The sequence below is a fragment of the Gopherus flavomarginatus genome, chromosome 11 (assembly GCF_025201925.1).
Source record: "Gopherus flavomarginatus isolate rGopFla2 chromosome 11, rGopFla2.mat.asm, whole genome shotgun sequence".
Classification (NCBI taxonomy): Eukaryota; Metazoa; Chordata; order Testudines; family Testudinidae; genus Gopherus; species Gopherus flavomarginatus.
This window is the reverse complement of record NC_066627.1, coordinates 47,570,519-47,597,820: the sequence shown is the minus strand read 5'-3', so window position 1 is coordinate 47,597,820 and position 27,302 is coordinate 47,570,519. Positions and strand designations below refer to the sequence as shown.

At 44.7% G+C, this 27,302-nt stretch overlaps 1 protein-coding gene across 6 annotated transcripts in view; it reads left to right on the top strand.

Annotated features, from left to right (window-relative positions):
* MYT1 (myelin transcription factor 1) overlaps positions 1 to 27,302 on the top strand; it is a 111,561-nt gene that overhangs the window by 41,059 nt on the left and 43,200 nt on the right. For all 6 annotated transcript variants that reach the window (XM_050918715.1, XM_050918718.1, XM_050918716.1 and 3 more), the window contains 6 exons: positions 15,257 to 15,311; positions 17,839 to 17,869; positions 21,693 to 21,755; positions 22,737 to 22,984; positions 24,136 to 25,002; positions 26,586 to 26,720. In XM_050918715.1, the coding sequence (XP_050774672.1) occupies positions 15,257 to 15,311; positions 17,839 to 17,869; positions 21,693 to 21,755; positions 22,737 to 22,984; positions 24,136 to 25,002; positions 26,586 to 26,720 (1,399 nt within the window). The remainder of the gene's footprint in view (positions 1 to 15,256; positions 15,312 to 17,838; positions 17,870 to 21,692; positions 21,756 to 22,736; positions 22,985 to 24,135; positions 25,003 to 26,585; positions 26,721 to 27,302) is intronic.

Here is a 27,302-nt window from a genome sequence, read left to right as displayed (position 1 = left end):
GGACTGTATGTGCTGACCTGCCCATGCCCGTGAACAGTTACACTGTGTGTGTGTGCACAGGTTGGGCCTGGACACACGTAGGCACATACCTGTGCAAATTTGGACCTGATCCTGCAAGCCCCTGATCATTGGACCAATCCTTGCATTGGTAAGAACTGCTCCCCTAAGCAACAGTTTGCAGGTTCTGTTCTTATATTATTAAATCTAAGATAACCTTTACTAAAAGGATTGCCAGCTTTTCAGACAGCTTTCCCCTATATATCACACATCTGAAGTCAGGTTAGGAACATTTTTAAAGATATATCTCTGCACAATCAATGCAATGAAGTATCCATATACTGTTACACAGCTACATAAACCTTATGGAAGCCCAGTAGGATATCATAGTTTGGACTGGGATAACGTGTTAGATTTCATGTATGTGTTTATGCATATATATATATAACATCTTTTTTTGAGGTTCGGTTGTGATTCGTAGTCCATAGAACGGTGCAGCGGAGAAGGACAATGTGTTGTGTGGTGGGTTTTTACAGGTTTGAAATGAGATATCAGAAGAGTGATGGGTAGAGTTACTCTTTAAACAGATCCAGCTGAGCCCATCCGTCTGGAAACCACAGTTCATAATTGTCCTGGGCCCTGGCACTGCATAGGGAAAATAATCTCTCTCCTTCTCCCCTTCCCCACCTCTTAATCCTTTTACGATCTTGAATGCCAGGTGAACAGAGTGCTGAATAGCAGGAAATTTGTGTGGATGATGGCTGATAGAGATTACATGAAGAGACCCATCAGAACCCATACTTTGGCATAACCTCCTGGCACTAAACCTGGTGGCATTTTGGGGAGGGACATGCAGCAGCACTGTGACAATTTCCTGAGCTTGTACTATATGGGAGTGGGGGAGACCTTATGAAAATGCCAGCTTATTACAGAGCTTGAAAACAATGATGTTGAAGAACTGCTGTTTCCCTTTTAAGGATGAGAGACTTATTTGTACATCCTAAACCACTCAGAGCCCTGGGAGGATGAAGTGTTTTGGATTGCATGTTGTAGCACTTTCAGTAGGAAACAATATGTAAACCTAAGCTACCACATAAGAAATTACCTTGGCCTAATGCCTAAATGTCAGCCCTGTGAATGCAGATGATACAGCTCTGGCTATGTCAGATGTGATGCCATGTAGCAGCTTTTCTGGTCTGTTTTCCCTCATGTTCTGCCCTTGCTACAAAGCATTAGCATTTGGTAAATGTTTCATTTGTGCCGTAAGTTTTAGCAGATGAAAATTGACAGAACAGCTTCATTAGAATGTTTGTTATCCAGCTGTAATTTTTAATTTGGGGGTTGGTATGAGCTGCAATCTTACACATAGAGATGTCAAGGAGAAATCCTCCCAAGACTTGAAGCCGGAGAAATCCACGTGGGGTGTCCTTTCTCTAAAGCAGCAAGGGAGCAAAAAGCAACTGCTAGTTTATTCAGCTGCGAAGGAGACTCACAATGGTGGAATGTCAGGAGGATTTAAATCAAGCAGCAGGGAGGACTCAAGAGGGGAAGAAGAGGGAGGGGGGAAACCAACCTCTGAGTGTGGTTACAAAATAACAGCTGGGAGCTACAGGGCTGATGTGCAGGCTTGGAGATACATTCTGCTTTTTAAAAGTAGAGGGGGCTTTAAGCTAATTTCTCCCACACACACTTTTTCCCCCTTTTAATTAAAAGCTACAGTGGGCCCATGGTGCCAAAGTCATTTTCATTTCCTGGAATGTTTGCTGGAAAAAATACTTTTGGGGGAGTGGGAAGGGAGGTTCTTAGAGTCTGATCTTTAAACTTTTGGTTGATGTAACGTCACTGGGCCACCTTTTGATCTCACTTGGACCAGGGGTAACTGCATTGAAGGGAAAGGAGTGATCCCTGGTGTGGGGGTGGGGAGGACAAAAGTGAAATCAGAATCGGGTCCCTTGAGCCTTATCCTGGTGGTTGCACACTTGTTCCAGGTGCATTGTTGATTCCCAGATGCAGAGCTAATTCCCCAGCAGTCAGAAAGCCATAGGGCAGATAACTGACTCTCTAGCTATCCCTGTTCTAGTTGACTCACACTGAAAACGTCAGGAGGCAAATACTAAGGGCTTGATGGTGCCTGGTGCTGAGCTGCCCCAAGAACTCTTCCTGCCAGATGCTGCGTGTGTTAGTTATCTGCACGACCAAGCTTGCTCTCCTCCATTCAACCTACTTTGGGAGACAGGCCCAGATCTTCAAAGGAGCATATGCCTGCTCTTGGAGGGGGCTTGTCCTGGCCTGGGGCCCTGTGATAGTGCCACCTCTTGGGCCGGGGGGGGACATGTGCACACTAGTGCCGGCTGCTTTTGAAGGAGCAGGCGATACATTAATAGAGCTTAATGAAGGTGCTAATTAAACCATCCTGCTATCTAGTAAGCAATGTTTTGCAACTAATAAATTATCTTAGCCCAATTGTAATGACTTATGTAATGTAAAAGCGCCAATCTATTAACCACTTGTGTGGGTTGATCAGTGATTTAATCTTCTAAGGGCTCTCCTGGAGGATGTGGCACTTATGTGAGAAAGCAGCCTGGCTCTCTCCTTCCTAAATAGGATCTGTGCTGGCTTACCAAGGGCTGGATTGTGGCCTGGGGATGGAGTAGCGGGCAATCTGCATGACCCTGGCAGGCAGGGTCTGGGAAGCACGGCTTCTCCAGAGCGCTCCTGTCCAGGTGGAGACGTGGGGAATATCGCACTGCTTACTGCGGAGATGCAGCTCTCTCATCTCCAGGCTGTTCCACTGCTCACCTGGAGGAGTGAAGGGACTTGCCCACCCCACCCACATGCTTAAGGAGGCACAGTGGGGAACAGCAGCTGCACAGGGGTTCGCTGCACTGAAGACTTGAGATATGTAACACCTGATCGGGTGAGGCTACTTACTCCCCCTTGCTCCCCTCCACAGCTGGGTTAAAGTTGGGTGTAATATTACTACCTCCTCTTTGAGGGAACTGCCAAATGGCCTTTTGGGGTAGGGACGGGGGAAGAACTGAAAACTTCGGACCAAGAATTATTATTCAGTCCGTGTTGCTGGAGAAACATGATGTTTCTTGTATCATTTTCCTTCTCAGCTTTTGCTAGGCTGGTTTCAGTTATTTTTTTAAAAAACTAAAGTGAAAACTTCCTTTTCTGTCTGTAGATGAGACCTAGGTCCTTGTCAGTGGAATTTGTATATACCTACGAATGAACAGTCATGGGAACTTTGTTTTGTGTTTTGCTTTTTCTTTCCATTTAAAATCACTATTCCGTTCAGAATCCCCACCCCTCTTTGTCAAAATGAGTGCTTTCTAAGTGGGTTTATTCCTTCCAAGCTCTGCAGAGCGCTAGAATATACATAAAGTATTAACGCTGACCTTGGGGAATTTCAGCATGGCCCTTAATGATATATTTGCATAAAGCTGTCAAAGCTACGACAGGGGCTCCACCCCATGAGTGGTTGAGAGGTGTACAAAGGCAGTCACACTTGGATATCTTAAAGAACAAGAGATGGAGCATGAGCTTAAACAAGTTCAAATCGTATTTAATACTTCTGTTAGCACCAACAAACATTTGGTGACTGTTTCATTGGAAGAGAAATGTGGGTGTTTAAAAAAAACAAAACAAACCCATAAATATTTCATCAAATTAAGCTTCAGATCTATATTGTATCATTATTATTATAGCACTAGAGTAGTGTTTTAATTATTATACTCGTATACTATTAATGTATGTGTTTGTTTACTATCAGTTTTGATTTGTACCTCACTCAAGCAAAACTCCCAAGTTTATCTGAGTTAGGGCCTCGTGATTTGACCCTATAGTATTAAGATGTTATTAGCATTATTCAGCTTAGGGAAGTGCCAAGGGGTTTGTTGTCCTAGGATCTGTATAAACACATAGTAAGGGATAGGTCCTACTCCTAAAAGTTTGCAGACGGAATAGACCCAGGATGGAAGGGGAAACAGAGGAGAAGTGACTTACTCAAAGTTACACAGACAGTCAGTGAATGGCAGAGTTTGGGAGAGAGCCCAGGTTTCTTTGACATCCGGTCCCAGTACCCTATCCACAAGGCTGTACTGTCACATAGCACTGGGATAGTAAATCCACTAGGGACTTTGCTATTGGTGTTGATTTTACATGGAAGTTGCTCGTATATTATGATAATAGGTGCCCCTATAAAATTCGAAGGTAGGTAGCTAGTTTTGTAGTGTCCTTGTAGTATTATGAATACGCTATTGAGCTAATACTGTGGGGTTAGCATTCTGTAGTTCTTTAGTGTAGTGCAGTATTCAGATCATCAGAGCCGCGTTACATCATTACAGAGATCCAGCATAAAAAATTGTTGCAGTGCAGGGAAATGCCCAGCGGTTTTCATCGAGGGGCAAGGGAGATGGTTCTGTTTTTTCAGTCTAAGTTAAAATAATAATAATACAAATCTAGGTAGCTTTCCAGCTGGGTTATTTAGAACACTAGTGAGAAACCAAATGGAAATACCCTGTCAGTCTCCAGGACTGCCAACATGCTCTATATGACCTGAAATTTCATGTTAAAATGATCTGTCTAGAAGACTTCTCATTGACGAGGCAAAAACTAAAGGACAGTGGTTTCGTATAAGCCTCATGCACGTGAGCCTGACAACACTGAGATCTCAGGATGTTCACAGTTGGTACCGTCAGCTTAAGCCACCAGAGAAAGGTATAAGAGGGCTCAAAGGAGAACATTTCCTTGTCTTTTTGCACCTTGCTGGGAAATGTCACCCAAGAAAAAACGGTTTATTTTCTAGTCTAATGATCTTTAAAAACCTGACAGATGTTTGTGTTTGCATGACTCTCGTTCCATGCTGCTTTATGGGCTCTGGGTATGGGCAGAACTTTATTTCAGACAGCCCCACCGTTTCAAAAGTGCATGCCTGTGCGTGCATGTCTTCCAGAACTATTAGCCTCCATCTGAGCGTGCTATTGGAAATCCATCAAATTAGGAGGGCAGTGTGCCATATAGAGGCTCTCTCCTTTCAGCACTCCACCAACAGGCCCCCTGAGAATCCAGTAACCATTTAAAGGGGCTTTCGTGGGCTCAGGGGAAAGGCACATGCCATGCGGCTATGTCTCCTTCCCCCACATACGTTAAAACTCACGTGTGTTGCATCCCCAGTATAAAGCAGAGGAATATATCAAGTTCGTGCTTGTAAGCTAGAATTGGAAGTCAGAAGGTGATGTTTTTATCTGACTTGAGCAGAGAGAAGCCAATGATATGAAAATACTGGTGGGTTTTACAGATGGAGAAGAGAGCAAGAGAATTCTCCTTCCAAGCCAATGCTAGCACTGACGAGAGCTGGCTGACATTTGTAAGACATCTTTTTTTTCACTAAATAATGCATATTCAGATTGATCAAAACATTTCACCAAGTCGCCAAATTGTTTTGGGGGGGGGGAAAGGGCATGGGGGGGAATTAAACATTTCAAAAAAGAATCGAAATTTTTCATTTTGACCATTTCTATATGAAATGTTTTGCTATTTTGATTCCAAATGCCCTTTTTGTTTTGAATTTTGCATAATCTGAAAGTAATACCCCCCTAAACTAAATGGTTCATTTTGAATGGACTGTTTTGTTGGACTTTTTGACTGTCGTTTTGCAAATAAAATAGTCATTGTGAGTTGACCCACAGTTACTTTTTGTTTGGTTATTTTTGGTGCAGCTAATGCACCGAAAATCTGTTACTTGCACAATTCCACTGCTCCCCTAGGATTTGAAACCATGTTACTCCACAATAGTATGTGTCTAATGTAAAATATTGGGCTAGAATATACAGAATTTAGAAAGTTTTAACTCCACTTGACAAAACATGTTAAATAGGTAGGTAGTTGACATATGGGATTGTTAATGCAAGCCACACCCTAACTCATTACTGCTCCCAATGCCCACAGCAAATCTTACTGACAAGCTCAAAAAGTCTATTTATCCTATTTTGATGAGTTCCCCAGTGCTGTAGCCATGTAAACCTCTTATCAAGAAATGGAGGGTCTTATCCATGAGAAAATGTGAAAAGGATACATTGCAAAGCCAGCTGATCCAGCCAGCCCATTAAATACTTCCTCATTCCAGTACTTGCAACACCAGTAGGTCAAACTGTCAATATCCCTCTGCCTTTTCCACATGTGGTCATGTGATGGTCATTCCAAGCTCTATACTGTTGTTTCTTGTAGTAGCTGCAAAAGCAGTGGTGCCAACGGTGCTGTATGTGGGCAGGAAAGCTGGGTGGTTTGCCAAACCTCTCTTCCAAGTCCCAGTGGGATGCATTTGCACCCAGACACTTTATGCATGCTCCAGCCCTGGCCATTCAGAGTTCTGGTCTATTTTTCATCCTGTGTCAGTGATGTGTGCGTTCTCCTTTGAGAATTGAAGCCACTGCGTGTCTGCAAAAGAGCAAAGACCCAGAAGTCCCTCCTGCACTTTATGCAAAAGGTTGTTTGAAAATATGGGCCGCAGTGCATACTTCTTCCATCTCAAAGAGAGGGTTGGTAGTTCAGTCTCCATGGTGACTTAATCCATGGCCTATCTTCTGAGTTTGCTAACAAGAATGGGTTAATTGGTGACTGGCTTTCTGAGTGATTAGGAGCATAAGTACATTGCATATACTGTGTATGAGGGTACCAATTTCTGGGCACTAGCAGTGCTTAACTGGCACAGTTATGAACAAGCTATCTAGGCTCCAGGCTCACTTTCCAGTCTATCTTCCCCAAAAGAGCAGGATTAAGACCTGAATTTTTGTCCCTCTGTATTTCATTCCCTTTAAATTGAAGCTCTTCACACCAAAGCAAAGAAGTGTTTCCTGTTGTCCTTTTTAAAAAAAAAAAAAAGTCGATACGTTGCAAATGGCACGGTGCTCTGGAAAAAGGAATACCACAGCTGTTAGCTCCATCAGTAGGAGTTAGCAGTTTGCAAGCAGCGCCCATTACACTTTCTGCAGCCCTCTCTATTCTCTGCTTTTTGAATAATTTATCTGCAGGAAATCCAAATTGCCAAGGCCCCAGCAGAATGCTTGCCAATTTCTCTGGGAAAACTGACAAAAAAAAAAGCTCTAGATTTCATTTCAGCTGAACATAGCCACCTAGCAATCAAACATATTAGTTCTATTGTACAGCATGCATCGGAAGGCATTAGTGAGCTAGCTCAGAGCACGGCACATTTGAAAGGCTCATAAATGTAATGAAGTCCTGTTGACACCTGCTCCTTTCCACACTTTAAATGTGAGCCATTGGTCCATGGGGAACCAGGGCTTTAAAAATAGAAATTATAGTAATTGTCTTCTGGGTTATTGGGAAGGTTGTAATAAACGTAGAGAATAACGCTCTGGCACCACAAGACTATAGCTGACAGGATGCATAAATTACTCCAGGTTTTGATATTTTCCACCCCCCCTAACAAATGACACAAATCACTGGATGCTAGTGCTGCTTTACCAGGGGGCGGAAGGGAGGGCTGCGCAGGGAAATTTCATCTTGCTGATTTGAGGCATTTTCTTCAGAGGTGGCACCTCAGGGGGCTTTGTCATCTCCTGGCTTTTAGAAACTAAAATAAACACCTTAGGATGAAAAATACAGGTGCAAATCACACTTTCTGCCCGTTCAGTTCTTACAGTAAAGAAACACACAGACACACATTTTTTGAAAGGATACATTCAAGAATTTAAGCAGAATTAGAGGAGGCATTTTGAGTCACACATTTAAATACAGCCTCTCCTGCTCCTCATTGAAGAACAGATCACGTGGTCAATAGCTGGCTCTTGTGCTGGGCTTTATTCCAATGAGGAGCCAGCATGCTTTGTTTTCATTATACACTGTGCCAGCAGAGCAACAGAAAAGGAAAGCAGCACCATACTGCTCATTATAGTGCATGCTCCAGCTGCACTTTCCAGTTCTGTTCCCTTCCTTCTCCTTTTGAATGTGTTTAACCAATGCTAGGATTCCACACACCCGCTATTTAAACGGTGGTTTTAGTTTTTCGAGTCACTTCATTTTGTTACATTGCAGAAACTCATCACATGATGGCCAGCAGGACTTTGTTGAGATGAGAACACTTAGTCAGGGACATTCTATGCAGAAGGTAATTCACCTTTATTAGGACAAATCAGGTTTGAATGTTCTTGTTCTCTCTCTAAACCAGACATGTATGATAATCATGGGGATGGAAATGTATTATCTTCTCCCTCCTCCTCCATGCAACCGTTTTAAAGGGACACTAGAATCCCAATTCTCTGCACCACTTTGATAACTTTAAATATGTTTGGCTAGCCAAGAGTTCAGGTAATCAAGAGTCAAGACATTGCAACAGAAGCAGAGTAATTCCACACTAATGCCTGTGTCAGGAGACAGACTGACAGCTCAGCAGAAAGGGAAGTCCGGGAGTCCTAATCAGGAGTCCACTGTACCTCATCATAAACACTTACATCCATATTAAAAAAAAAACTTGCTTGGTTCCTGCTCCACTTGAGTCCATGAGAACAGACCTGTGCCTCTACATGGAGTTAATAGAAGATCAGGTTCCAAACTGATGTGTGTGGGGGGGATCTTGCGCCTGGTTACTTCTTTATATATCTAGATTGGAGCAGGCCCCAATCCTGCCGATATACAGAAGTTTCTAACTGCATACATCTCTTTGACCATCTTTAGGTTGAGACGTAAAACTGATGCCCTGCATGCTTTTGAAAGTTTTTTAAGATCCATTGGTGTGTTTTGTAAGAGCTTATTCCTATTCTTTTAGTTTCTAACTCCTCTTGTTATACTCTGCTTGCGAGAGGGCGCTAGGGACTGCAGGTGCTGCTGTAATATAAATAATTATTTCTCCTCATCCTGCCTAAGCTGTTGCATGGTGCTGACTGTTCAACGGATGCCCCGTTGCAGCCCAGAGGTGGCTGCATGGCAGCTTTCACTACTTCATGGTTTGTTGTGATGCTTAATTAATTAATGTCGAGCACTTTGAAGTCCCAAGTATTATTTATTCATGTTGTCATTCCCTACTGAGCATAATGTTTGATGTCCACAATCTAGAGGTCATCTGGATGCCTCCTTCCATCTGTGTAAAATTTCTCTGAGTGAAGGGAGAGGGGTGCTGTGAAGTGCACCAAGGAAAAAGCTACACAGAAGATGCTATTCATAGTGCATGTCAACAACTTTATTGCCTATAAAGACATATGAACAATACAACGTGCTCTATATTCTCAAGCCAATAGATGGCGATGTTTATATACACTAACGCTCTACAAAAGTGCAGATGCCACTTTTATCGTCATTTCATAATAGAAGGAATTCATTCAAGGCTGCTCCGAGCAATCTCCAGAGCTTTAGACAAATAAGCTATCTGTCCTGTATCTTATTGCTCACTCGAGCCCCTGCTTGCAGCCTGCCAACAATACCAGCCTTGATCATCTGCTTCTCCCCCAAGCATCTCTGTGCTATCTCCCACAAGGCCCCTTGTGGGTAAGATAAAGCTCCAAGTCAAAATACAGCCACTGTCTTACCCACCTTCAAAACCCTCCTCAAAACTCACTTCTGTTGCAATGCCCACAGAAAACTGCCATCTGCTAGAAACCGGGCAGATGGCAAGTTGCTATTACAGGCGAGACAGTGCAGCCTAGTGGACAGTGAATTGGACTGGGCATCAGAAGACCTAGGTTTTATTTCTGGCTCTGCCATTGGCCTGTTGGATGACTTGAGGCAAGTCACTTCATCACTCAGTGCCTCAGTTTCCCCATTTGGGGTAATGGGATAATGACTTACCTCCTTTGAGATTTGCTAATGGAAAGTGTTAAAAGAGATAGGAGTTATTATTATGACTACTACTGATTGGCTGAGAACAGCATCCACAGCTGGGCTGTGCAAAAACATCCCCTTGCATTTGTTACCAGTCTTCCTCCGTACTTTTTAGTCTTATTCACCTGGTATCTCTCATCTTGTAGCATGTAAGCTATTAGGGGTAAGGGCTGTCATTTTACTGTATGTTTGTACAGCACCTAGCACAATAGGGCACTGACCTGGTGGAGACTTCTAGGCTCTACAACAATATAAATGTTAAATAATAATAAAAATGCCTGTGCAGATCCCAGTGACCTATTAAAATGTTGACACATACATGTTAAATAATACTCCTAAAAAGCACGTGGAAAGAGTTGCATGGCACCTTGCTGATTTTTTTTTTCCAGACATGAGCCCCGCTATGTCTGATGCAGTGGTGGAACGGCCACATGACCCAGAGAGGGCATGAAATGCCAAAAATGTGGAGGTTGCATTCAGATAAAGTTCTAAAAGTTTGATGCTAATCAGAACCTCATCCAAAACTCACTGAGGCTTAGGGTATGTCTACAGTACGGGATTGTTCTGATTTTACATAAACCGGTTTTGTAAAACAGATTGTATAAAGTCGAGTGCACATGGCCACACTAAGCACATTAATTCGGTGGTGTGCGTCCATGTACCGAGGCTAGCGTTGATTTCCGGAGCGTTGCACTGTGGGTAGCTATCCCATAGTTCCCGCAGTCTCCACCGCCCATTGGAATTCTGGGTTGAGATCCCAATGCATGTTGGTGCAAAAACAGTGTTGCGGGTGATCCTGGGTAAGTGTCGTCACTCATTCCTTCCTCCGTGAAAGCAACGGCAGATAATCATTTTGCACCCTTTTTCCCTGGATTGCCCTGGCAGACGCCATAGTATGGCGACCATGGAACCCGTTTTGCCTTTTGTCACTGTCACCGTATGTGTACTGGATGCCGCTGACAGAGGCGATACTGCAGTGCTACACAGCAGCATTCATTTGCCATTGCAAGGTAGCAGAGATGGTTACCAGTCGTTCTGTACCGTCTGCTGTGCCATTGTAAATTGGGGATGAGATGACGGTTATCAGTCGTTCTGTACCATCTGCTGCTGTCATGGGTGCTCCTGGCTGGCCTTAGCTGAGGTCGGCCGAGGGCGCAAAGACAAAAATGGGAATGACTCCCCAAGTCAATCCCTCCTTTATGGTTTATCTAAAAATAGTCAGTCCTGCCTAGAATATGGGGCAAGTGTACTAAAAACCAATGTATCAGAGAACCAGAGAGCACAGCGTCTCCGTGTGAGATCCCGCAGAAATGATGAGCTGCATGCCATTCATGGGGGGTGCCCCTGCAACAACCCCACCCGTTGATTCCCTTCTCCCTCAACCTTTCTGGACTACTATAGCAGTGTCCCCCATTTGTGTGATGAAGTAATAAAGAATGCAGGAATAAGAAACAGTGACTTTTTAGTGAGATAAAATGAGGGGGAGGCAGCCTCCAGCTGTTATGATAGTCCAGGCAGTACAGAATCTTTTCTTTAGACATGAAAGGGCGGGGACTGATGGAACTCAGCCCCCAGTTGCTATGATGATGGTTACCAGCCGTTCTGTACCATCTATCGGGAATGACCGGGAGTCATTCCTATTTTTACCCAGGCGCCCCCAGCCGACCTCACCTGGGGCCAGCCAGGAGCACTCACCGGCTGATGATGACGATGGATAGCAGTCATATTGTACCATCTGCCACCGGGGAGGGGAGAGGGGAGAGGATGTTGCTATTCATTGCCGCAGCACCGCGTCTATCAGCAGCATGCAGTAGACATAGGGTGACATATAAAAAAGTCAAGAAACAATTTTTTTCCCTTTTCTTTCACGGGGGTGGGGGGTAAATTGACTACCTATACTCTGAAACACCCCGGACAATGTGTTTGACCCTACAGGCATTTGGAGCTCAGCCAAGAATGCAAATGCTTTTCGGGGACTGTGGGATAGCTGGAGTCCTCAGTACCCCCTCCCTCCCTCCATGAGCATCCATTTGATTCTTTGGCTTTCCGTTACACTTGTCACACAACACTGTGCTGTGGCCTCTGTCTATCATAGCCTGGAGATTTTTTCAAATGCTTTCTCATTTCATCTTCTGTAACAGAGCTCTGATAGAACAGATTTGTCTCCCCATACAGCGATCAGATCCAGTATCTCCCGTACGGTCCATGCTGGAGCTCTTTTTGGATTTGGACTGCATCGCCACCCGTGCTGATCAGAGCTCCACGCTCGGCAAACAGCAAATGAAATTCAAAAGTTCGCAGGGCTTTTCCTATTTACCTGGCCAGTGCATCCGAGTTCAGATTGCTGTCCAGAGCGGTCACAATGGTGCGCTGTGGGATACCACCTGGACGCCAATACCGTCAATTTGCGGCCACACTAACCCTAATCCGATATGGTAATACTGATTTCAGCGCTACTCCTCTTGTCGGGGAGGAGTACAGAAACTGGTTTAAAGAGCCCTTTATATCGATATAAAGGGCCTCGTTGTGTGGACGGGTGCAGCATTAAATCGGTTTAATGCTGCTAAAATTGGTTTAAACGCATAGTATAGACCAGGCCTTAGTCTTCACCGCCAAACAATAGGTACCTCTTTGCATCAAGACATCTAATGCCATGTAAAATCCTTGTGGAAACAAGGCACAAATAGTTGTTATATCAATGTATTTAGGCGAGGTCAACCCTACAGCTAGGGTGAACATAAGAACATAACATAAAAATGGCCATACTGGGTCAGACCAAAGGTCCTTCCAGCCCAATATCCTGTCTGCAAACAGTGGCCAATGCCAGGTGCTCCAGAGGGAGTGGACCTAACAGGTAATGATCAAGTGATCTCTCTCTTGCCATCCATCTCCACCCTCTGACAAACAGAGGCTAGGGACACCATTCCTTACCCATCCTGGCTAATAGCCTTTAATGGACTTAACCTCCATGTTAAGGGTGAACAGATATCCCGATGTTATCAGGATCATCCCAATATTAGGGGCTTTGTCTTCTATAAGCAATTATTCCTTCCCCCTCCTGAAAAACAGTGTCCCAATTTTTCACACTTGCTATCTCTTCACCCTATCTACACCCTACCCAACTCGGGATTGACCTCAGCTGGCTACATACAGGTAGAAACTATGATGCCCTGTCTCCATTAGGATTTCACACCAACTTAGCTGTCTCTCTGGAAAAGCACACGTTTTTCAGTCAAATCATAGTCTTGTCTCGAAACCTGGGCCTACTGAAGTCAATGGGACTGCTCCATGTGGGTAAAGGTAAGCGTGTATGCTTGCAGGATTGAGACCCTAGTCTGCAAATCTCACGGGAATGAGTTGGCTCGCAATATTCCCAGGAGAGACTGGTTCACATTGGGCTTGGGGTAGTGCAGTACAGCTCTCTTTCCAGGTGTGTCAACAATCCTGGGGGATGTGAAAGCAGGAAGCACAAAGGTGCATGTGTGTGCAAATGTTTTTCCAAGTACAGAGAGGAATTAATTCAGGGAAGTCCTATGGCCAGCAGGATACATAGGCTTGGCAGAATTTGGTTTTTATTTTTGTATCATTTTGATGGATAATATTGATATTTGTTTACTTTTAAGGCTCTTTTTTAATTTTGATCAATTTAAATGTTCCGAGTTGGGCAAAATAATGGGGCGTCAGGATTTTTGTTTCTATTTTTATTTATTCAAATTTTCACTGTTGTGGGAAGTTATGGGAGATCAGACACTAGGGGGGTCTGACACTAATTATTCAATGACAGTAGACACTGAGATTCCAAAAGTTAAAGCTTTATAACCATTAAAACAAGTTGTCAACATGACGTGTGAAAATATACAAAGTAAATATCTTGAAATCAAACTCCAAGTTTTCAAGCAGCATTTTTCTTACTTTGCCTATCAGTGAATTTCAATAATCATCGATAGGAAATATTTTGTCATTGGTTTGTGTGTGTATGATGAAATCAACGTTTACCAATAAAAATCCAATCCTTCCAAGCTGAGGCATCCAGGAGGTCAGAAGAGATGATCACCGTAGTCCCTTCTGTCCTTAGAATGTATTACATTTTTCTGAAGTTAACTGAATTTCTTGTCATTCATAAAAGGGTTGATTTGAGTTTGGGGGAAAGGTTCTGATATCCCCTAGTTGCCATGTCTGTTAATACAGCATGATGGTTGTTTGTGCCGGGAAAATGTCTTTGTACCTTAGTCCAGCGATTACAGCACTAGATGGAGTTTTGAAGACCTCTGGGTAACAGACAACACAAGCCCTCTTCACCTCATAAGTCTCATTAAAACCCTTAAAATGGGGTTTAATGATACTTCCAGGATGCATAGACCTGGAGCTGGGCTTGTGCAGAGGGGAGAATTTCACCCATTATGATTTTACTCCATTCTAAAGTTCATCTGGTCATGCTGAAGTTCATCTGGTCCCTCAAGGTTGTAGCTGTTTTCCTTCATGCATACAGCTGGGAAAAGAAGTTGGTAGGTTTTTGAATACAGATTTAGGGCCTCATTCTGTGATATGGCATCACCTTCCACTCTCGCTGCCTTCAATGATTCCTGAGGTGCTGAGTACCTTGCGGGCTTGGGCCCCTTTGCACAAAACAAACGCTACATCTTGACAAGCCTGGCTCAGATGAGTAATCTTTGCTCATGGGAGCAGCTTCCAATAATATCCATGGAAAATCATTGCTCACAGGAGTAAAACTTTGCAGGGTCTGGCTCCAAAATTGTGTCCTTATAAAGTCCTTTTCCCCACCTCCCCCCCAGGATGAAAACATGCAAGTTGTTTTATACTTGAAGGGGCAAACACAGCTGATTCAAGGAAGTCAGTGGAACAATGCCATTTTGCACCAGCAGGTGGTCAACCCCTTAAAAGCAATGTCTGCAAAACAAAGCCAGCTATTTACTTGGTGGGGCAGAATATCATATCCATTCTCCCGCTGAGCAGCACCTATCTTAGAAGTCCTATTGACTTCAGTGAGATCATTTGTGGTTTAAAATACTATTTGATGATCATCAGGGTATCACAAGCTGACCATACAGAAATACTTTGGGTGACATTCTGGACCCATCAAAATCAGTGGTAAAATTCCCACTGACTTCAATAAGGCCATATTTTCAGCCATTTGGTCCATAGAGCAAGAGAAATGCTACGTTCCTATTGGGTGAAGTCTTCATATTATAGGGAAAAGACAAATCAGGGCTCCTCCCCTTAGAGTCAACCCAGCAAAGTTAGTCTGGCCTTAATTTTAAAAGTAATACAATCAGTATCTTTCTCAAAAAGCCATTACAGCCTCCCCAGCTTCAGGCATTTATATTGGGTAACTGTTTCCAATACATTTTATGTGATTGAGACTTTTTTTTTAAATGCTAATTTTGTCGCTGTTTGATTCCAGATGAGTTTAGAAAATGATGATAAGAGAGCACGCACACGATCAAAATCTATCAGAGGTGAGCCATTTATTCTCCTCCTGTGTGGAATTAAATACAGTGGCTAAATCTGAGGTTAATGTGCTTCGGTTTTTCCAAGCAGGCTCTCCTTTCAGACCCAGAATCTCATTCTTTCAAGTTTTTAAAACACTGCTTCCATGCCTCCCCCCAGCCCAGGAGATCTGTTCACAAAAACAGCTCTAGCAACAAACACTTAAACCCCACATAGCAGTTAACCTTCCCTCCTCCCCACTGCAAAAAAAAAAAAAATCCCTTCCATGCTTAGTTCTATAGGAACCGTGATAGCTTCAGATCACTTCCAGAGGCTTTCATCATGTATGCTCTGCTAGAGGCTTTGAAGTTGAACATCTGAGAGTGCCTGGCAGAGGTTGTACATGCTGCAGAAGCAAACAGGCCATCTCATGGCAGGGACTTGAGGACAAATGACTTGTTAATTTAAAGCTTGATTGCTATTTATTTTCCAGCTTTACCAAAAAAAAAACTGTATATTTTGCGCTCTAGATGCCTTTTCCCTGCAAAGAAGGAAGGTGCTGTAATCTATATTGCAGTGTGTAAAGTCATATCCAGATCATTGGTACCCTGTGTAATGATTACAGATCAACCTCTGAATTTATTTTTTCTCTTTTCTGTGTGTATGGATCTGATGCATTTCAAAGGTCACTGAAAGTGAGAAACTAATAGCACTGGTTAAAATGAAGGGTGATGTGTGAAGGTATTATGCGACTTTATCCACACAGCTGGACCATTGTGCCTAGCTCCATGCTGACCTACATCATTCTCCTTCTAGGCATTTGCATTGCTCAAAAATCAGATACAGCCAGTTGTGCTGAATGGTGCCACATTATGTGGTAGTTTTGGTAAGATATGTAATGCTCATTAGGGATTATAATGAGACCAGCCTGATTGTGCTTATTTTCCCACCTTAAACCTGCCTTAAACACATTTAAAACCAGGTCTCCCGATGTGAAAAGGTAATTTCTTGGATACAGCATGCTACCTACTGTTGCCTCCAGTTTGTTGAAGTTTGTGAGTCACTCCATTGAGTTTTGGATCCCCCAGAAACCCAATTAGCTCAAACAAATTGAGCAGCTGTGTTATGCCTTTTACCCTGTGCTGTGCCACATTGCATTTTTTTTATTTCTTATTTTCCCTGGCTGTTTGGATTCCTGGCTGGACATCAGGTTTTCAGTAAAGATACAGTAATGTCATCTGTATCATTCAGAAATGAAGAGTCATCCCTAAAAATCTAGATCAGGGTGGGCAAACCTTTTGGCCCAAGGGCCACATTGGGGTTGCAAAACTGTATGGAGGGCCAGGTAGGGAAGGCTGTGCCTCCCCAAACAGCCTGGCCCCTGCCCCCTATCCAACCCCTCCCACTTCCCGCCCCCTGACTGCCCTCCTCAGAACCCCCAACCCATCCAACCCCCTCTGCTCCTTGTCCCCTAACCGCCCCCTCCCAGGACCCCCCACCCCTAACCACCACTCGAGACCCCACCCCTTATCCAACCGCCCTGTTCCCCGTCCCCTGACTGTCACCCCTGACCCCTATCCACACTCTCACCCCCTGACAGGCCCCCCAGCACCCCACACCTATCCATCCCCCCATTTCACATCCCCTTACCCCTATCCACACCCCTGCCCCCTGACAGTCCCCCTGGGACTCCTACATTTATCCAACTCCACCTCATTCCCTGTCATCTGACCGCCCCCCTGCCCTGAACCTCTGCCCCTAATCCAACCCCCGGCCCCCTTACCATGCCACTCAGAGCAGCATGTCTGGCATCAGCACCATCCAGCAGGAGCCAGACATGCTGCCACACCGCTCTGCAGAAGCGTGTAACCCTGCTGCCCAGAGCGCTGCCCATGTGGTGGCATGGCTGTGGGGGAGGGGGGACAGCAGGGGAGGGGTGGGGATAGCTTCCCCGGCTAAGGTGACCAGACTGCAACTGTGTAAAATCGGGACGAGGGTGGGGAGTAATAGGAGCCTATATAAGAAAAAGCCCCAAATACTGGGACTCTCTCTATAAAATCGGGACATCTAGTCACCCTATCCCTGTCCGGGAGCTCAGGGGCCGGGCAGGACAGTTCCGCGGGCCAGATGTAGCCCGTGGGCTGTAGTTTGCCCACCTCTGATCTAGAGCCTGTGCTAATATTACAATAGCAGTTCAGATCCTGAGCTGGTTTAAATCAATGGCACTCCATTGATTTCCATATGGCCACACTAGTTTAAACCAGCTAAGAATCTGGCTCTGTGTGTGTGTGTGTGTGTGTGTGTGTTTGTGTCTACACAGAGATGTAGACTCATACCCTGAAAACATGACATGCTTAATTGTAACATGCTTAAAGTTAAGCATGTGTGTAAGTGTTAGCAGGCTGAGGGCTGCAGAGAGTTTATGCTTTTCTATTTCCTAGGTAGCCTATTTTATGATCTTGCCTATTGGATTAGCTCAGCGGTGGCAGAGGAATCTGTGTTTTTACTCATGACTTTGTGTTTCTTTCCACTTTTGTTTCTTGTTCCTCTGCTCAGTGCCCACGGAACTCATAGGACAGGAGGTGAGGTAAGAAAAGTTTCTTCTCAGCCCCATAACTTGGGGAGGGGGAGGGATTCTGGCGCATTCCTTAGGGAAATAAAAGCTGTGGAAAGCATGAGATGAGACAAATCTGTTACCAGGCCCAACCCTAACTCCTCCTGCAGCCCCTTCTTCTGCCCCTGCCACTTGGCGGGTCCCATTTTATGGCTATTGGGAAGAAAAATAAACAGGATTTTAGCTGTGTTACAGTTCCTTGTACATCATGTAGCCAGACACTTGGCCCTGGGTAAGTCCCCCATGCACCAGCCCAGAGCGCAAAGGGACCCCAGGAGGGTAGTTATAGCAGATTGAAACAGGAGGGGAGAGTTCTCATCAAACCAGTGGAGGGGGAGCTGTAAGGGAACACTGCTTACCCATGCCAGGCAGAAGAGAGGGAGCTGCCCTCTGCACTTTCCCATTCCCACTTTCTGTAATGGCGGGGAATCTGGCTTTTACCATTCACTACCCCCTCCACGCAAGGTGGGCTGAGGGCGGGAGGTGGCTGGACAGGGATGAGAAGGAGCAATCTTTGGCTGGCAGGCCATAGCCAGTCCCAGGAGCAGAGGAGGTGAAACAATGCTCATGGTCTCCTCTCTCTGGGCTGCACCAAGGGCGAGCTCAACTTAGGATCCAGTCCCCAGAAGGAACTGCAGCCTTAACTAATGGCACTTGAAAAAGTATCGTTATGTACAATGGTTAACAGCAAACCTCCCCTTCTGTCTCGGGTGTCCTCCTCCTGCTGCCATTCCTGGATCATTCACTGGTTCCCTTTCCCTCTCGTCACTTTGGTCCTCCTCCCCTGTCCATGTTCCTGGTCTCTATCTCTCCTTCCATCCTCTCCCCTGCCTTACAGGATGGATTTTAAAATTATTTAGCCCCACAGGTACAGGATAAGACTTTCCATCAGTACAGATCTGATGCCCACACCCCGACCTGTCAGCCTGGCCATCCCATAGCCCGATACCTGAGATGTTCAGACGGTCCTGTTGTTGGTTTGGTGTAGCTTGCATGCCAGCAACAGCAAGAGGAAAAAACTGGAGCAAACCTTTGCAGTCTTACAAAGCTTTTTATTATAAATCCCAGGCTCCTGGATCTCTCAGATCTCTGTAAAACTGACATAAGTGCTTATGCAAGAGGAGGATTCACTAACCTGTGCTAATGGCAGGGGCTGCATTTCCTAGTGGCCTCTATTAGAAAACTTTCCATGTCAAAGAATAATTGGACCTTAACTGTCCTAATTTTGTAGCGTTTCTGCTCCTACACTCTGCTATGACTCCTGAGAGACTAGCATGGGGGATGCTGGGCATTACACTTCTCTATCTTTTATTGCTGAATACTTGAGTGCAGGTGGTAATTGAAGCAGGTGACATATTTCCGGGGCAGCACAGAGTGCTCCACGCAGCCATCTCTGCAGCTGTCACCTAATTGCCTGATTAACTGGACGATTAATCGACTAATTGGAAGCTAGGCGTCATCTGCATGACAATAAGAAGGCTTTTGTAAAAGTATTAAAGCTGTTGAGAAAGAGAGAGAGAAATGGGTGAATGTTGCGAAGAAGGGGGAACCATTAACAAACCACGGAGCCCTTTGCCACTCGTGACCCCTGCCAAGATGTAAGAAATTTCCATCTCTAAGGATTTCACAAATCAAAGTCCTAGACTGAGATAAAATGACCTGGCGTTCCAGAAAGCACTGAGTGCCCACCCTCTGAATGCTGGACACCTGTAAAGTTGTCTAAAGCTAGGCACCAAAAAATGGGCCACCTAAAATCACTAGTCACTTTAGATACATTTGGCTCTAAGCCTCTGAGCTATTCTCTTTTTTTTTTTTTTTTTTTAAACACAGGCTGTAATTTACTGCCTTAAAAAAGGGAATCGACCTTAACTGATTTAGCCAAGTTTAGAAATGCCCATAACATCTTCATCAGAGCTGTTTTTGTTCCACACTAAATAAGCCTTTTTATTTTTTCAGGCAAGTCACTGCTAGCACAACCACTGCTCCGTGTCTCTGTGTGAAGTCACTTAGAGTGTGTCTGGGGCTGTTCAGAACAGAGCAATCTCCGTCATGACTGAAGGCAATTAAAATTAAATAGACTTTAAGATCCTCAGTAAAAGGGAGGGGGACCCTCTTCCAATTATGCACATTAGCCTGGAGAGATCTTCTTATGTATGATCTCAACCATGTCACTTGGAAGAATCCTCTGAGCTGCCACTTCCACTCATATGAGGAACCCCGTGAAAGGGGCAGTTTGGTTTGAGCGTATGCACCGTACAAAGGCTAGGAGGCTAAAGAGAACGCGGTGCATCCTCCCAGTTGATAGCATGAGTTAAAGGAGAATCATCAGCTCAGATATAAAGCAGGTCAGCTTATTGCAAAAGGCAGCCAATGTTACAAGGACATGTAGCAGGACCAGGAGGGTTTTGAGACGAGATAGGTCTAGGGCCTCGCTGAGAGTTCAGATGTTTGAGTCTCTGGCTTCAGCTTTCCTTCCAGTCTGCAAGCTCCCAATCACAAAACAAATAAGGCAGTGCTGCTGTTCTCCTAGGGCTCCCTGCCCTGAATTCTGGTCAGCAAAGCGTGGCACCACATCAGCTTCCGTCTGGACCTTGGCCAGACGTTAACCCTAACAACCTCAGCACTGCCTGGCTCAGCTGGGCTAGTTCATAGGGACATCCGCGAGGGAGAAGGGGAGGGAGGATCCTGAAGAGTTGCTGCAGTTTCAGCAGTCAGCAGGGGGCAAGGGCCTGGCACAGGGCACGCTGCACATGCAGAGCAGGACCTGGGTGCTGGCCGCAGCACCACTCCCTGCCGCATTGTGCACGGACACTAGTTACGAGATCACTGTGCGTGCAACTGCATGTGCACCCAGCCAGCCCCCTCGGCAAATTGCATCTCATAACCGGCAACTGACAAGAGAGTTAAGAAACCAGCCACCCCAGTCAAAAAGTGGTCAAGCCATGTCCCGGGTGGCCCCCCTGGCTTTGCAGCCTATGGCAATAGCCAAAGTCTAATGTACATCCACCAGGCGAACTGGCTGAAGCTGCTTTTCAGCCTCTGGAGCCCCTATAATTCCTGAGACTGGTCTGTCTGTAGGGGTGACATTTGCCTGTGCAGAGGAGCGGGCAAAGCAGCATGCACCACTTCAGTCTGTGTTCAGGGCTTTAGAGGGCACACACAGTGCCTGGGGTTTCTGGAGCCCTCTGCACTGAGGCTGTCGCTTCAGCTGAGCAGAAGCCAGGGCAGGGGAGCTAGTGAATTTTGTCCAACGTGCTCTGACTCCTGACACCAAAGGCCTGGCTCCCCATGTCCATTCCTCAACCTGGCCTTCTCAACAGGTCCCCCATTACTAGCATCCTCAAACAATGCCTGTCTGACAAGCCATAAAATGAAATTTAAAAAAACATGATTTATTTTGTGCACTAGTAAAAAAAAAAAAAAAGAGAGAGAGAGAGAAAACTAAACAGTGGCAGTAGGAGGCAGGGTACAGTAGTTATCTGGTCTTTAAAGGCTTGCTTTTACACATGCAAATCTTTAATTAAACATACTCATAAAACTATAATGAACCGTTCATTTAATTAAATGGGGTGACTCATTTCATTAATTTTTAGCAAACTGCAAAGCTGCCATCCTGCCCTCTTTGCTTGGAATTCAAAGGGATGAAATGAACTATTTAAAGGAAATTATCTTCCCTTTTGCAGTTTTTGTTCCTTCTGCACAGATTCTTTTTAATTCTCCACAGTTTATATACTTTAATTAAAACGCATTTTCCAAGTCATCACTGTTCTTGTTGCTTGGTTGTTTCCCCCTCAAGCTGCCCTACCCCAGGATGTAATGGCTCAGGACACATCCGTGGAAAGTATGCACGACACAGAAGGTAAGATTTGGTCTAAAGGATTTCCAGTCTAAGGAACCTGAATGCAAGTGGTAGAGAGATGTAAGAATCAAGACAGACTGACCCTGATCCAGATCCATTGACTACAATGGGAGTTGGATTAGGTCCTAAACCAGCTTCCCCAAACTCACAGTCGATGCAGAAAAGAGGAGGCTGTGTTGCTATACAATGAGTTTATTAATTCTGCGGAGATGTCTTCAGGCTGAGGACTTGGTCTGCTTGCGACTTGCGTGCATGGTGGAGGAGAGTGGGGTGGGAAATCACACTTTATTGCCTGCCTTGGAGTCCATTCTTCTGCTAACAGATTTTTCATCAGTGCATTATACTGTTCAGATCTGGACTCCTGTTGCCCATGAGTTAAATATGCCACAGTGGCTGGACCTAAATACCAGTTCTAGTTTTATAGCCAGAAGCAACCAACAGCCTTTAGTATCCAACAATGTCCAGGTTAGAAACAACTGGGGCTAGCATAAATTGTGATGTTAGATATAAGATGTGATAGGACTAAATGTTTTTACTGGGTCAGGCAAACTCCCAGTGATTTCTGATCAAAAACTTGAGTACAGGCATCAGGAGCTGGCCCATTAGGGTGACCAGGTGTCCCGATTTTATAGGGACAGTCCCAATTTTGGGGTCTTTGTCTTATATAGGCTCCAATTATCCCCCACCCCCGTCCCGATTTTTCACTCTTGCTGTCTGGTCACCCTATGGCCCATTCATGCTTGAGTTTATTTAGAGAAGAGCGAACAAGAATGAAGGCCAGATCTTCAGCTTGCTCAACAAACCTAGGACAATGTAAACCAGCTGAAGATCTGGCCCTCCCTATGCATTGCCCAAAGTTGACCCATTTCTCTTCAGTCCTTAAAGGACTTTTTTACCCCTTGCGGCATTGAATAAAGCATCCATTTCTGAGGTTTTTCTCAGACATGCCTCCTTCATGCAATGAGTCCTCTTTCCCTCCAGTTTACAAAGCTGCCCTCTAGCAAAGAAGAGGAAACTTCAGGATGCTGAGGCCGAGCACCTGGTGTCAAAGAGAAAATCCCATCCTCTGAAGCTGGCCCTTGACGAAGGCTACAACGTGGACAGCGATGGGAGTGAGGACACAGAGGTGAAGGAGGAGTCTGTCACTGACGAATCAGAGGGGACTTTGGAGGAGGAAGAGACAGAGACGATAGAACAGGAGGAGACCCCCAGCCCTGAGCCAGCAGAAGGTGCTTTATCATTATTGATTGCAGAGCTTATTTTACAGATGGAAAAAGGGCAGTGAGTGTTAATAATGAAGAGTTATAGTGCTTCTAAGTTATGTATAGGATGGGTTCTTCCATTATTATATTCAGGGGAAGAACAACAGAAAAACCCTGTTTGAGAAGGGCTATTCCTAGCTATGCTGATCACAGACTGTCTCCAACATCTTAAAAATAAGAGCTTTCCCATCAGTGACGATTCCTGGGGAAGGAACTATGGAGAGTATAAAAGCACTTCTCTGTGTGGTTCAATAGGTAAAGCAATGAGAAAGGCATCCTGGAGTCTTGGAGCCTGATCCAGAGACAGGGTGTGAGCTTTTCTGTTGTCTTCAATCTGTGGAACTCATTGCCAGAGGATGTTGTGAATGCCAAAACCATAACAGGGTTCAAAATAGAACTAGATATGTTCATGGAGGATAGATCCATCAATGACCATTAGCCAGGATGGGCAGGGATGGTGTCCCTAGCCTCTCTTTGCCAGAAGCTGGGAGTGGATGACACGGGATGGATCACTGGATGATTCCCTGTTCTGTTCATTCCCTCTGGGGCACCTGGCATTGGCCACTGTCGGAAAACAGGACACTGGGCTGGATGGACCATTGATATGACCCAGGATGTCTGTTCTTATGCTCAGTGGTCACAGAGTAAGGCCCCTAAGTCCAAATTCATGCCACTCTCATTGGCTTTGGGAGGAGGTATGTGTGCATAACTCGGGCAGAATTTTGGCCCTGGGACCTTAGCCCTCTCCCTTATCTCTTTCCTTCTAAATGTATTTGTGTATCATGGACCCCTGTTTATTGAGGCAGTTTGCATCAGCCTCCAATGGGGTGCTCCTTAGCATGAAAACATCACCTTGGGCTAGTGCAGGCAACGTGCAAAAATGTGTAGCTGATGGTTTCTGATGGCTCAGTGGAGGAAATAGATCTCTGAAAGTGTTACTCATCTTATCAGTGGGAATAATTTAAAAATGGAAATCCTTTTTTATACCTGCCATTACTAAATGCAATAAATCAGGCTTCACCGAGGGCGTAACAGCAAGACTTGGGGTTCAAATAAGCTGAAAGGAGACAAAGAGCTCTTTATGGGCTTATAACATTTTTCCTTCTTCCTTTTTGCAGTAAGAAGCCCAGCAAAATCATCACGCTATGGACAAAATGCAGCTACCAGTACACCCGGCCCTAGCAAGGCCAATTACAGCAGCTATCAAGAAATCATTGCCAACTCTCTCCTAAATCTAGGCCAAATAGCAGAAGAAACCCTTGCAATAGAGGGGCAGATGCCTGAAAATGAACTGCAGGTCTCCAAGCCTCCTGTTAATGTTGTGCACCTGGTCCATGAAGGGGTGGAAGAAGAGGTGGTCGAGGAGGAATGTGACAAGGAAATTATCATCCAAACTGAGGATGCAGAGGAAGTCATTGAGGTCACTAGTGAACGTAGCAGTGAATTGTGTCCAGAACATCGGGACAATATGAATTGTGAGGAGTCCTGCAAGTTGCAAAAGGCCATGCAAGCAGAAGCAGAAGACGAGGAGGATGACGAAGAGGAAGAGGAGGAGGAGGAAGAAGAAGAAGAAGAGGAGGAAGAAGAGGAGGAGGAGGAGGAAGAGGAAGAAGAGGAGGAGCTGGCATCTGAAGTCATCTGTGAAGAAACTCCTCAGACGTCTCGGGACTCCCAGAAAACCCACTGTGAAGGGCGGTTCAGCCCAAAACCTGAGTACTCGGTCATCGTGGAGGTCAGGTCAGACGACGACAAAGATGACGATGCTCGCTCCCAGAAATCCACCGTGACCGATGAGTCTGAAATGTACGACATGATGACCAGAGGGAACCTGGGGCTGCTGGAGCAGGCCATTGCGCTCAAAGCCGAACAGGTTAAGATCATGAGGGAGCCCAGCCGCCTGCCAGGGGAGCACGTAAAGCATTTCCAGGTGGATGAAAAACAAAACAAACCTTTGGACACTATCAGAAAAAACTACTACAGCAAAGGTGGAGTATCTGAACAAGCTTCCATGCACCATCTTTCTCCCCAACAGCTTTGCACTGTGAAAGAATCTGAGCTTCACTGCTAAGTGTCCCATGAAAACTAGCTGGTTGTGGATTTTCAAGCTCGGTTAGGTGATTGAGTGGCAAGTCCCCTAGTTGGCTTTGAAAATCTCAACCTGTACCTCTAAGACAGAAATGGGAAAAGAGATGCAGAGTGGATAATCCTGGAGACTATTTATATTCATTGTATTTCTTTCCATTTATTAAAATGTTCCCACCCAGTCTTTTGGCTATAAAGTCTTCCCAGTGACAATTAAGACCAAAATCCATAAGCTAGGACCCTCCAAAATAAACTCAGAACAAAAACTCTCCCACCAGTGCCACCCTTCTGGTTATTCTTCCCATTCCAGAAAAATCCTGTGAGACTAGATACTATGGACCTTGTAGCCTGATTTTAAGGGCATTTGGGCTCTGGTGCCATATTCTACTTGAGCAACAGATAAGTAGAAGCTTTCTCCATGGGGCCTTGATGTACGTGTTGAATAGACACATGGAGAAAGTGCCATCAATATCCTCAATCCATCAATTTCATCAGAATCTTTAATCAGCACCAGTTTACTTTTAAATAGATTTTTGAACTAAAACTACAAAGGAAAGCTGTAGAGAGGAACCACCTGATCACATGCACACCTCTCCTACTGAGAGTTTGTTATCCTCTTTCCTAGCATAGGGCAGGAAAGTGGTGGTGGGGGGGAATATTTGCAAATGTTCCCCCCTTTTCATTTTTGAAATTAAAAAACATTAATAATTTTTGAAATTGAAACATAAACAAAATCAACCAGCTCTATCAATTTCCATTTGAAAATTGACTGAAAACTTTCATGAAGAATTTCATTTAAAATGTTCCTAATTTATGAATGAATGAACTTTCAGATTTCAAAACTATTAAAATTTGAAAAATTTCAACTGCTTCTGCATAGGACTCATATGAAAATGCCAACCTGAAAACTAATACAGTTCACGTATTTTTCAAGAAGGGTATCACTTGCAAAGCCTTTATGGATTCTGCAGGAAGTATTAGACACTAAGGGCTCTGGCCTATAGAAACTGAAGCCTGGCCTAAGATCAATAATTTCTTTTGGCTTGGCTTGGTCCATGATTTGAAGATGAGCCAATGGGATTATCCTGGCATAATTCTTAGATGGCCTCACTGACCTTATATAGCACATTACAGGATACATTTTCAGCCACATTGAGCATAGCCTCCCTTTCGTATCCACCTGCAAAACTTGCACCTGTATTTTTAAACCTACAAAAATGTAATTGGGTGTGCAAATCAGAGTCTTTGCATCAGTAACTACCTGATTTGCCCCAACAATCAGGCAGCTAATGATGTGAATATTCAACCTTGGACTCTGACTTGAACTACAGATGCAAACGTACACCGAAATCTTGGCGATAAACTCTTTCACAGCAATGCTGTACAATAGCTCCTTTTCTTTTATCCAGCCATCATGATTTGTATCCAGTTGCTGCCCTTGCCTTGGGTAATATTTTTCCCACATCCCCCTCCCCATATTTCCTAGATCCCTCAAGACCTGAGAAGCGAGAGATCAAATGTCCTACTCCAGGTTGTGATGGCACTGGTCACGTCACAGGACTCTATCCTCACCATCGCAGTCTGTCTGGTTGCCCGCACAAAGACAGGATTCCTCCAGAGAGTGAGTATACTGTAGGGATTTCCACACCGCAGAAAAAGGGCTGCCTAACCTGGGGTGCTGAGGCACTTAGCAGATTTGCGCCTTTGAGCACATCTGTATTGCAGTCTTGAGTATGAATGGTAGCTTGTCGAGATGTATCCACACTAGCTGAACTGCAGTTAGGCCACTAAAAGTAGAAGTGAGGACACAGTGGCAAGGGCTTCAGTGCAGGTTGCATAAGTGAATATGTACCCATGAGGGGGCGAGGGGGGGGTCAGGCAGATTTGTGCAGCTCACCCTGCAGCATCCTCACTTCTATTTTTAGTGAGCTAGCTAGAGTCCAGTTAATGCAGATCCGTCTACACAGTGTATTATCCTTATGATGACAAAAGTTATAGCTACCCTTATGGGAAAGTTCTGGAGAATTTAATAGAAAACAATATCCTTTTTACAGGCTTTTAGATCCATCCCATACTGATCTCCCTGCTATAGAATTCTATAGGGTGGTTTAAAAAAATGCTACTTTTAGAAAGGATCTCATTCTCTGTTAACTTCTCTAGGTGTTGTCAGTAATTTCTATAGAACCATACTGATCTTCTGTTG